At 40.4% G+C, this 13,109-nt stretch overlaps 1 protein-coding gene across 1 annotated transcript in view; it reads right to left on the reverse strand.

The window, feature by feature from the left end:
• Positions 1-8,302, reverse strand: part of LOC139971830 (60 kDa lysophospholipase-like) — a 29,171-nt gene extending 20,869 nt beyond the window's left edge. Inside the window, exons 1-2 of the mRNA XM_071978591.1 lie at positions 7,923-8,302; positions 7,213-7,403 (exon numbers count right to left, since the gene is read on the reverse strand). Coding sequence (XP_071834692.1) covers positions 7,213-7,403; positions 7,923-7,984 — 253 coding nt within the window. The 5' untranslated portion in view covers positions 7,985-8,302. The remainder of the gene's footprint in view (positions 1-7,212; positions 7,404-7,922) is intronic.
• Positions 8,303-13,109: the final 4,807 nt, after the last annotated feature.

Consider the following 13,109-nt stretch of genomic DNA (forward strand, 5'->3'; position numbering starts at 1 on the left):
TAGGTCCGGTCATAGAGGGCGCACAGTGTTATTATTTTACCAGGACCAGACGTCCCCGATTTTCGGGGACAGTCCCCGATTACCGTATGCTGTCCCCGATGAACAAGGGTCCCCGAAAATGTCCCCGATTCGTCAAAATGTTCAGGAATTTCGAAAATATCCCACATTATTAGTAAAATCATTGTGAAAACAAAATTTATTCAAGTGTGCAGTCGCAGAGCGGAACTAACCAGTATTTCAGGTGGACCAGTGTAAAGTGGAATACGCTAGATCTATCTAGCCTAGCTTACTTTCGTAAAGTAAATAAATTTCATCTAAGAAAAAGCTACATTTTTGAAAATAAAATTGATTTAAAAGTGCTTCTAAGTATCACCATTTTTACATCTACTTGAAAATTTTCCAAAGGGGAGGGGGACACCCCCTCCCTTAGACCCCCTCCCCCATATCAGTCACGCAATAAATGTCCCTGATTCCAGTCAGGCAGATATGGTCACCATACTTTATAGGCACGGTAGAACGAGGTGCTGAGGTTGTGAGGAGACAGGTAAGCGAGGAGCGAAGTAAATCATGGATTTCATTAAACTTAGCATAAAAAGTGAGGAATCGGAAAGTTAATCTCTTAACATCCTTTACTAAATTAGGAAACAAATAAAACAAAAATGTGAACAGAAAAAATTGAGAACCAAAAGTATCTCAAGGTGAAAAGGAGTATATGGTGTGGGGGAGTGGGGACAGGGGGAAAAGAAATGGTGGAGGAGGGTTAAGTGGGAAATTTTGAGGTATTAGTTAGGTGTACCAGGTAATAATTTGGTTCAACTTTTGTGTACCAGTGTTGAAGGCTCCAAATGTTGTCTCATAAAGTACTAACATTCCTGTGTAAAAACCTGCTATATTAAAGCCAACTTCTGCACACTTGTCTATAGTAATTTATCTAGCTTTTTATGCATGGCATTTTGCAATACAACACTGGATGAATTATTTCCCTGAGTACTAACTGGTGCTTTCTGGATTTCATTGCACAGTAACGCAAGGCAGTCTAAAGACACAGCAGAACTTGTTCACCAATGGTATCAAGAGAGCCAAAGGAATGGACTGAGTTTTTAACCTTTGACTTTCGTTTGGTAGTATCTTGGACCCATCATAAAATAAAAAAGCATAAAATCAAGAAGGGCTGAAGTGGTTAAAGATAGACCTGATGTATAATAGTACACAATAGTACACAAGGTCAATGTCTGTTATTATTTGCTTTCTTGACACTTTTCGCTTACTCTGTTCTTTACACCTGTAGACTGTATTAGCTACTGTACAAGCTAAGGTCAAACAAGTTTGACTTATCATCCTGTTCTGTAGATGGTGCAAAAAACTACAAAGTATATCAAAAAGCAAAATGAAAGATTTTTGATAAAGTGGGACAGCATAGAAACTGATAAAATAGAGGCTTAGCCCTTTTCATCCAACCCTTCCATGGACTCCCCCTTCCCCTGACCATTGGCTCAGTTACTGTACTATTAGTACAGGAATCTTATAACAGCTTTTCAAAATGCCCTTGATATGCCAAATAAGGATATTTCTATCAATAATTATCAATGTGGCTTAGAACAAATCAATGAGACTCTACAGTGTGCAGTACAGTATACATACATACAAATATGAGCAAAGGTGATCCTAACACTATTCCAAAGGTTCCTAACTCTAAGCATTTCCTAGTTTACAGTAAAACAAGTCTCCATAGTCCACAACAGAGAAAGAAACTGAAATATGTATTTAATGGCAGTATATTTACACTTTCACGTAAACATTACATGAACTAGCTTACTAAATCAATATAATACAGTTTTCTGATGGTATGCTTCTTACTGCAAAACACGTACCCGGTAATCCATATTCTAAATATTACATTAAAAAGCCTCCAGATTCTTGCAGAGTATATACTCTATACCAGGGGCTCAAAATTCATTCTTTATGAAGTCCAGAGAAAAAAACATTGGCTGAAGAAAAGTCCTCAGACAGAATAAAACAATTATCTCACGACACCTCTTGATCAAGCAATGTGCAGGTTACACAGGCTTAAGTCTATGGTCTTTATGTCCTGATTAGTGCAAGATTGTGGGGCCGACTTTAATTTCCTTTGGAGTTCTAGATTTGGTCGGGGACCACCTAGTGAGGAACCCCTCCTGAGGTACATTATAGAACAGCGGTTATGAAAGTGTAGGACAGTCCTAGTTTTAAGTATTTATGCTTGCTTTGAAAATTCATTTTGTGATTGATTTGAGTTTGTGATTGATTTGAGCATTACAGCATCTGTGGGAGACATCCACAATGCAAAACTAATTAGAAACTTAATGAAATTACGTGCAAATATGCCCTCAGATGTTATGAAGGAGGGTACAGTAATATAACTAAGCACACAGTCCCCTTTAATACAGTAAATCCCTGATACAATATGCCAATCAACCAGCGCTCTTTGACAAAATGATTTTTTTAAAGCAAAACAAAATAAAACAAAAACTGGTCAGCAAAAGTCAGTCATGTTTGTCAGGTTTGCCAATTGGGCCCACTTCCCCAAAAATGTTTATTCAAGCCCTGCCTTCAGCAGTGAACAATCACTTGGCCTTAGATTGGTTTGTACACTGCGAGACGATCGCTAATTGCTGTGGAAGAAACATGATCTCACATGACACGCAAATTCTTAATAATAATATGAATAAAGATTTTGTGGTTTGCATAAGTTCAGGCTACTCTTTAAAGAAATATTCAAGACGTTTGTATCGGACAGATCCTTGGGCATGTAAAATATAGTGGGCAAGCACATTCGTGGTAGGCAGAAACAGACTCTGAGGCATGTACAGTTTGCACGCGAGAAAAAGAAGAGTATTACAAACGACTTGGCCAAGACTAGACTCATATCTGCACTATAGCCCTCCAATAGTAATAGCATGTGTTTGACAGGAAGCAATCATGTGGCTATAAAACTGGGAATATTACAAACGTTTTTTTTATGATCGAACAATCTACAAGTACTATATTTTCCATTCAGTAGTTGAGGTTATTATCCACACACACACACATCTTATCTTCCTCATTCTTCTTAATGCTGGTCACAGTACACAGTACTTAAGCTCTTCATGCATTAGGAAGTCTTTGTCCAGTGACAATTTGCAGTGATATTTTCCCCAGACATATACTGTATACAGTACAATAAACATCATGTAATATAGATTTATATACTGATATTTATGTCAGTTGGCTGATGGAAACCAGTCAGGTCCTAAGTACTGCAAAGTGACTTGGCATAATGACAAATATTTTAATTACATTTACAGCCAGCGTGCCCCCTCTCTCCATGGTGCCTCCTTTGTTGATGAATTTGACCCCAATGAGACAATTTTCTGTTTCAATGATAATTGTAACCTTTGTAGTCATACAGGCAGATGAGTGTGTGTACTGTATGTGTGCGCATGTATGTGTGAGATGCCTTGCTTGTAAACAAGGTATCTCCAGAAGGGACGCTGTAAACAATATCAAATTTTTGGTGTGTAGGAGTACCACATTGAGTAGAAAGAGCCTATTGTTTTGGTAGAGGTCAAAGGTCATTTGGTGTCAACAGGGGTCAAATTTTGAAAACATTGTAAACACAATATTTCAAGAAGGGAAGCTTAGAACAATCTCATATTTAGTATGTAGTTTTGAAACATTTGAGTTCAAGATCCCTTTTGTTTTAGTTGGAGGTCAAAGGTCATTTGGGGTCACCAGGGGTAAAATTGTGAAACCTTGTACACACGATATCTCAAGAAGGGAAGCTTGGACCAATCTCATATTTAGTATGTAGTTGTGACACGTAAAGTACAAGAAGCCTATTGTTTTTTGTGTAGGTCAAATGTCATTTGGAGAAACCAGGAGTCAAATTTTGGAAACCTTGTCTTATACTCTACCGTATCTCCCACGGACCAGCCTATTAGATAACATGTGCATTACACCTCATTAGAATAGGAGAGGCTGTTCGCAACTGGAAATTACAGTAGCTTAAGGGCATCTGTAGATATGTACCAAGAAGTCTCGACCAAATCTCCATTGCCTTAAGTGTGTCACTAACTTACGTCGCTTCATACATGCCTGTGCACAAAGGTGTGTAATGAACATTGTACTGTTTGTACATACTTAATGTATTGGAATGGACGATATCATTGGTGAATAATCAGTATTATATCTTTGCTTCCGTTGTTGAAGTTTTACGTTATATTTCAAAATTGTCGAGATTCAGTGCAAAATACTAACTTCAGGTTTGAATGTAGTCACTGGCGGATCCAGGGCCTTTGTTTGGGAGGGGCCAAAGTGGCATTAGAGTGATATGGGGGAGGGGTGTAAGGGGAGGGGGTGCCCCCCTCCCCTTTGGAAAATTTTCTATTGCTGAATGCCCTCAGATGCAATTTGGTGCAACAAAAGTGTACAATGGTGATGTTAATTTACTTCTAAAAAAAATGTTTTCCAGGTATAATTTTCTAAAATATTTATAAAACAAAGTTGGGGTCATCTTTCTCAAGAAATTTTATTTCTCATAGGTTATAAATTTCTTACAACCAGCCTGTAACTGCAAAATGGTGTTAAACTGTAAATCCTCATGCTCATACATTTACATAGCTCCCAACTCTTGAGAAGGCAAATGCTGGTCCATGCCACGAATCGCCGTCCTGGGAGAGGGGTATAAGGGGAGGGGGTGTCCCCTGGTGATGGGAATCCTGGTGATGCCTACATGTAAAATGGTGGCACTTAGAAAGGCTTTTGTCACCCAAAATTTTCTGAGAAATATACATTTTTTTGTGTGTAAAATCAATAAATTGAATAGTAGGTGATAATTCATTCTTTCCCGTGGCATGAAAATGTTCGCTGCTCGCCCCAATGAAAAGAATTATAGGCTAATTTGAGGTTCAAATGATGCTGTAAAGGAGGTTTTATACTCTATTATGCTAAATGCTAAAGAAATGATGGTTGCTAGGTCAAAATTTGATGCAAATTTTTTTATGTATACTTGACAATTACAATGCGGTTTTTTCGGATGCTTGTGCGGGTCAGCGGGTTTGGGTGTTAGAGAGCGGGTCTAATTCCTGCGAATTGCGGGTCAGTTGGGAGCTCTGCATTTAATTTTAAACCAGAAAACGAAAAGGTTTAGACTAGTCTACCACTGCTATTCCTCTTGATTTTTTTAATTTCCAATCATATGATTTAGCGGATGTTCGGAAACACTTTTTGGCTCACCTTTGGGGGGGCCATGGCCCCCCTTGGCCCCCCCTTGGATCCGCCAGTGGATGTAGTAACGTTGGGGAAATGACCAGGCCCATGTTCATTGAAATTAACTGTCGCTTAGTTAGATGTTTTAGAGGCAAACCAGACACAATATCTTGGGGACGGTAAAATTCACCCTGCGCCTGCTTAATGTATGGCTTGTAGGAGTACCACATTGAGTAGAAGAAGCCTGTTGTCTTTGATAGAGATCAATCTGTTTGCTGAATACAAGAAAAGTTTCCATCTCGGTACTCAGCTGCCAATGTGAATATTGTTTGTCATATCTCAATGCTTTTTGCTGCTCTACTAAGATTGAAATATGTTGTTTAACATGGCTATAACCAACAGCAAAGTGTGTCACAGTCGTATAAGATTATTAATGTAGCATCATTGAAACCACATTGCAGGTTTGCTGTAAGGTTTATAAGAATATTTTCAATTTGGTTGTGATTGAGTTTTATATCTTCGACACTGCAAAATACAGTAGTCACCATACATTAACTGAGGTGAAGCATTTGATTTTTTGCTACATGTTAATGAAAATATATCACTTCAAGTTGTAACAGTGGAATGCAGATCTTTTAAAACCTGATACTGAGCAAATATGAATAAAAGTGAAACAGACTTTGCTGTACCTATAAACCAATACCCTCAACTTTGTGATGGAAATAGATTTTAGTGTAAACTGAGGAGATCTGAATCAGACTGTGGCCCCTAGATCACAGCTTCCTGATATATCCAGGGGCCCCAGGTTGAGTGTAACCAGAGGCTGTTTTTCACTCCACTCAGGTTTCAAACAGAAGGGAACAAGTGGTTACGAACATTGAGGCTACCTTAAAAGTAAGGTCAAAGTTATTGCTATTTATTTGCATAGTGTCTGAATATCAGTCCCTACAGCTTTTATCTCGGTACATTGTCAAAGTTGGAAGTTGTATTCAGTGTTGCTATTTTGGCATTTTAAATGCCCAAAATAACCAAATTTGGCATTTTTTAATTGCCTTACCAATTTAGGAAAAATAGTAGCTAAAAATTGTGAAATACCGATCCCAAAGAACAAATTGATTTCAACCATTTCATGTTGTTCGCTCGACCTCAAGGTTGCATATAGGCCTAGGCATCCGGTAAAAACATTGCAAGTTTTGTAAAAACATATCACTCCCTAATGTTCATCTAGAATTCAGTTTCCAGTTTCACAAACGATACAAGAAAACACCCCTAAGAACATCTGTAAATACTGTATGTAGTGTTGTGTAGACCTACTATTTAATAGAGGTCTGCTACTTAATGTGTAATAAACCAAGTTAAATATGCTTTAAAAAACACGGGATGACAAAGGAAGCATCTGTACCCTGCCAACTATTCTACGTACGATACTGCTTACAAATGATAATTTCCATTAAATCATACTCGTTTTACCAGCATCAGCTTGTTTCATGCGGCTCCTGTGGTAAGTTTTGAAAATTTGGGCAAGGTTTCAAACTTCAGGCAAGAACATTTTGCAATCCCCAAATTGGGAGGTTCCATATGCCTATGACCATTGGTCAAAGGTTTTAATTTCCACATAAAGATCATTGCTGTAAAACTTATTTTCCCCTCCCTATCCTAGTGCAGGGGCATATAGCCAGCATTCATGGAATGAGGGGGCATTAATTTTTGTCCCTCTTCCCACCCCCTCTTTCATTACATTGGGCCCTGGCAGTAAACCATGTTGTTTTTGCATGTATATAAAACTGCTGAGGTACTACGGGGAGCTCAATAACAGCTCCCTGTGTTCTGAGTACCAAAGCAAACTTTAATGTACACCTCTGTAGCAAAATTGGCCAAATATAATTCTTACTATGTGATACCAAATATATTACTCTATAGATATCTTTTTTCAATCTTAGAAAAATGAGCAATGATGCAGTAGAGAAAAAATCTTCAATGACTCACCTCCATTTTGATCTATTGCCATTCCAATTGTTCCGCCTGTGAACAAGACTAACACTCTGCTTTCCATTTCATTCAGGTGCTCACGTGATCCATACACTGCATGCAAACTGCTGGCTTTGCTGAGGGAGGCCTCTGAATAGTGGAGATCCTCTAAACGGGATCCGCAAGACAACGCCTTGACCAGAGATTTGCTGTTATTATATACAATAACACAATACTACTTGATAACCTTTAAAGTGCAATATCAGGGCCCTGACAGTATAGGGGAAGGAGAGGTTAGTCCCCAATAACTTTTGGGGTGGTGCCTACAATGTGACCATGTCTTTCTAATCTAGTGTGATATGATACTGTGTACGTCACGTGTACATGTTGCAACAATTGAATTCTTACAACAAGGCTATCACTTTGTCAAGAGAGTACAGGCTAGCCCTATCTCGAGCCTGAGCCTAATACTCAACTTGTAGAAATGTTTCAAGTGGGCTACTTTGTATAATTCTGACAGTTATGGTACAGGCATGCTACTATACACCCATCTAGCTCCCCTTCCCCTTCAATACAAGAGATCAGTAGTACTAGTGATTTAATCCATGTGTGTGTGTGTGTGTTGATTTTAGCACAGATACAACTGTGCTCTTATTTAGAACACACAAATAGGATACTGAGTTGTCAGCAATAAAACGCACACAAATTTAAAATGGAATTATTCTTACCCAGGAACTGGTTTGATCCCCAATATCGGTCCACGCTTCCGTCCAATGTTAGTGGAATCCATTAGGCTCTACTGCGAATTCTTGCATAGGCTAGAACCAAAAAAGATTAATATTAATCGATGAAGAAACACCCAAACAGTTCGAGCCGGTCAGTTACCAAGATCGACAAAATTGCTTATGAAACGTAATAACACAACACGACAACACCAGCACAGGAAATTGCCTTCGAAATGGTCTCTTCTCATAGTCATAAACTACATACTGATCCGCAAATTAATGTTATACATAATATTTTACGCCAAGATAATTGCACAATCTCAACGTGAGTGCCTACGATACAGTTTTGTTTACATTAATGTGTGTAGATAGAGAGTTCATAGATTATTTATAGACCTCACAAACGCGTTTACAACGTGACTACCGCCATGAATCAACTCTGTGACGTCATTGAATTTGAGATTTTCATTGGCTTACTTTACCACACCTCCAAGCACACCAGTCGAAACAGCCAAATCAAAACAAAGGACTCTCAGTCGTTCTATGTTTTGACATGAGTTGGCGGCAATTTTTATTGCTTGGCTGAGTGTTTTAGAATAAAGATAAAGTGCAACGCTTTCTTTCCCGTGTGTAAGGGTTCTTGCAGAAATCTCGTCGACGAAGTAGGACATTTTGTGCAATGGGATATTTAAGAGAGAGAAAAGAACAATAACCGTTCAATTTAATTTACAACCAGCGATTAGAGTTGTCTTAGTTGTTTCATGGGCTACTACAGCCGACCCCCAAAATCCTCATCTCATCCCCTCGACCACAGATGACGACACCCAGTGGCGTAGTTAGGATTTTTTGAGTGGGGGGGCCATGGGGGGGCTGTTCTTTCTAGTGGGGGGGCCGGAGGTTACTATCTAAGCGGAGCGCCACCATGGTTGGCGCGGAGCGTACAGAGAAAATTTGAGATTTTCAGCACCCCCCAGATCGCAGGAGATGGCACCTGTGAGGCAAAATAGCAACCAAAAAAGATGTGCAACTTTGGTGACAGAAATGCAAAAAAAGTTTTTTCTCTTTCATGCTGACTGGCCTTGCCAACTCAACCAGAATTTTAACTTGAGGGAAGTTGGCATCATTTGCAGGAATTTCAGAATTCCCAATATTTTATATCTCTACCAGTAGTGGAAAATCCTGTTTCGACAGTTTCGTGGCCATAAAAAAGTTGTTTTGTGGAATATTCAATGACATATATTCATTTGACTCGAGGCAATATATGAATACCTGCATGGGCGGCGATCTGTTTCAAATATTAAGGGGGGGGGGGACATCTGCTTGGATGCAGGCGAATTACTGTCAAAGCGGAGCGCCACCATTGGTTGGCGCGCAGCGTACAAGAAAATTTCTGGTTTTGATAGCCCCCCAGATGACCGGAAATGGCACTTCTCGGGCTTGAAAATGACCAACCAGATGTACACTTTTGCCTGAGAACCAAGTTTTTCCTAATAGTTTTTTTTTTCATTCATAACCTTTTGTTAAGATTGTCACCAGTCACACATCATGTTCGACCTCATTGCATTTGTAGGTAATTCTACGTAACGCCCCACAATACCCGTCAGCCCCACTTTTCAAGGTTTTAAGCCCATTATTTGTTCAGAATTTGAATAATAAATTCACTTCAAAACATACCCATAATGTTGCACTAAATTTCATCTATGGACAACCAATATAGAAAACCCCCCCTCAACCACTAACAGACCGGTCAAAATTGTACGAGTGTAGAGGGAAGTATACTATGATGAAGAATATTGTCAAGGAATTTTCGAAATTTCAGACACAGTTAAATTATTGGTGTACAAATATTAAAACCTCTTATAACGGCTACTATAAAACTTCGATATCATAGAAAATCCCCAAAAAATATGCTCGAGGGGGGGGGGGGGGCGGTCTCCACCCCTTCACCCCCCCCCCCTCCCTTGGCTACGCACCTGCGGTTAGAAATCTTGTAGGAAACAGGCCAAATGGAAACCCAGTGAACCCATATCGATGTGGATCCTATGTATGATTGTACGTACTTACACTCATACACAAGATGCAAACCAAATTTCATTACGGATGCGGTCCGTCTAGCTATTCATTTCGAGAAAAAAAAGTAAAAACTACTTTCGGTCATATATAGTAACAAATTGTGACACGGTTAGACAGGCGCTTTGCGAGGAATTTGCCAAGGGAGGGGCAAAGCTTGTACCCAGACTTTCTAAGCGTAGCGCCACCATAAGTTGGCGCGAAGCGCAAAAGAAAATTTTGGCCGAAAATGCCTCCCAGATCGCTGGAAATGGCACTTCCCAGGCCTTGTAAGTTGCATCTAAGCATTTTCTATTTTGAAATTACTAGCGATATCATAAAAAAATACAAAACATATGCTTAAAAAAAAACTATGCCACCAAATATTGGGGGGGGGGATATAAGATACTATATCCCCCACCTGAAATATTGGGGGGACATGTCCCCCCCGTCCCCCCCCCCCCCCCATGATCGCCACCCATGAATACCTGATACCTCGGCTCAGAACAAACGGAGCCAATCTTTTGATAGATTGTTGCGCTAGGTGGAAGCACTGAACATATTTTCAGCAGATATCGCTATCACGCAGCACAACAAGGTTCGTGGTGTATGGTCGCAATCGTCGCATCGACCATTGCCATGCCATGCTGTGTGACCATTCTCATGATTACTACAGATATTGTATTATTCTTATTCTGCCAGATGCAGACGAGAAAATTGTGTAACTCTATTACCCAAATTATTGAACAAAAAATATTAGCGAATCGCACTGATGAGTGTGTTTTTTTTTACCCCATTCCCAGTGGGGGGGCCAGTGGGGGGGCCAGCCGATTTCATGGGGGGGCCTCGGCCCCCCAGGCCCCCCCGTAGCTACGCCACTGACGACACCGTAAAGTGATCCACCTATATGCACGGACTGAGACGCAGACAAGCAGATTGCACTTTTTTTCAAAAACCATTGACGTACATAGTCAGTGTGCTTGCTGAACACAGACAAATTGACGGGAACGGCTTGTGTGAAACGCGCCAACGTAAGGATGATAAACTTAGCTTGATTTGAGTATCACTATGTATGTATTGTATTTTAGATCCTCCTGCAAGCAGGAACTAGCGAAGAAGCCATAATTGGCTTATCAAAGCCGCAAGCTGACCGAAGTCAGTCTCTTAGATTCATATTTAACGTCCATGATTATGAATTGTCAATTGTCAACAACTCTGTAACTGGACGACATACATTAATCTTAACGTGACTCGATCTCGGGACCACATGATTGAAAGGCACCGTTAAACCACTGAGCTAAAATTCCACTATCATATATATATTTAACCCATGTAAGCGTTGGAGCCTCTACTACATATCACATAGGGTCGATCATGTTTGTTTCTTACAATTCTTTTATGTCTTATCTTATGGCTGCTTCGCGAGGATCAGTTTAACTAGTTCTTTGATCCCACATCGACCGGGATTTGTTACGGCAAAACAACTCCCTACATCGACGGACATCGCCAACGTTGCCTAGAAATACCGACTGAAGGGCCGTCCGAAGCTGGCTGGACCTGGAGGAAGAGAGAAGGCAAATAAGAAACAGCTAAACCTCTGGAATACTCCTTTAAGGCTACATTGACGATGACGTCATCTCTCCCAGTGCCTGTTTAATGTTAATGTGAATCCATTGTTTAATTAATTTTAATAACTCATCTAATATAGGTCAACCGTCGTACAGGCCTATATGAACAATGTAACACCCTTGGACGACATTCGATATCACATTGTCCGTGACCTTGAAATTTGTTATGCCTTGTAAACATATTATTTGAGGCCATTAGGGCTACGACTGATCATGATTTAGCCAATTTTATGTCGCATCGGCGTCATTCGGTAAAAACTGAACATGTGCTTTTTCCCGACTGCCATGCAGTGGTGCAGCGTGCGGGGTTTCACGACTGAAAGTTTTAACAAATATAACCAATCACTGGTTGCAAGTGACCTAAACTCGAGCTCCGATCGACTTCACGACTGAAAATGTTCCTCGTAACGACGATGGTCGAGCATTTAATTGTGTCGGGTCGTGATCAGGCGTATAGTATACGTATGGCGGGCTTTAAGTATAGTCCAGCTACCTTTTTTGAAGAACCTCAACAATTAAAAGTGTTACAAATATACCACCTGCTCTGATGGCAATGATTTTAACAGTCTACCAGTGGCGTAGCCAGGATTTTTTCAGTGGGGGAAGGGGCGCTGGGGAGGGGGGCTTGACCATTTCCTAGGAGGGCGTATTGTAACTATCTTAGCGGAGCGCCACCATGGGTTGGCGCGCAGCGTTCCGAAATTTTTAGCTAAAAAGGCCTCCTAGATCGTTGGAAATGACACTTCCCAGGCCTTGTAAGCTGCTCTAAAGTTTTCTCAACATCTTTTATTTTGAGATCCCATGTCTTGATATGGTCATCGAATAGTTTAGTGAAATAGAAAAAAAAACAGTCTGGTAAGTTACTTTGAAATATCATGACATATCTCTTGCGAGTTTGACACCGGCATTGACATTTTCGACAAATCTGCAAATTGCGCGTGGAAAATAAGAAAAGATTGACTGGGCTTTCAGCCAAGTAACATACTGAAATGACCGAACTATATCAAACTGACATCAAAGATTGCGTCTGAAATGTTATTAGGGTAATAGACTGATTGGCCCAAGGGCGGCGGAACCGGGGGGCACAGGGGGCACGTGCCCCCCCCCCACTTTTCCTCAGGTTAAAAATGTGCCCTTTTTCTACATAAAAATTGAGGTGTCTCAAGCTAGCAATTAGAGGCCATGGAACCAGAATGAACACTCGGGAAGGGCCGTTTCCGGCCATCTGAGGGGTTTGTAAAACCAAAAAATTTCTTGTACGCTCCGCGCCAAACGATGGTGGCGCTCCGCTCAGATAGTCGTGCATACAAATTTGCAAATCCTGGCTACGCCCCTGACTTTTAATGAATTTCTGTCGGTCAAACTCAAAGCTATTTCGAATGGCAAAAATGCTATATGCATATTTTCCTTGAGGGGGGGGGGGGGGAGCTTGATGGAGTGATGTGTATACGCAAATAAGATAATACAATAAGAGTTATAAAGGGTACTTAATATAAGGCTGCATCAGTCCAAT

This window comes from Apostichopus japonicus, chromosome 8 (genome assembly GCF_037975245.1).
Source record: "Apostichopus japonicus isolate 1M-3 chromosome 8, ASM3797524v1, whole genome shotgun sequence".
Classification (NCBI taxonomy): domain Eukaryota; kingdom Metazoa; phylum Echinodermata; class Holothuroidea; order Aspidochirotida; family Stichopodidae; genus Apostichopus; species Apostichopus japonicus.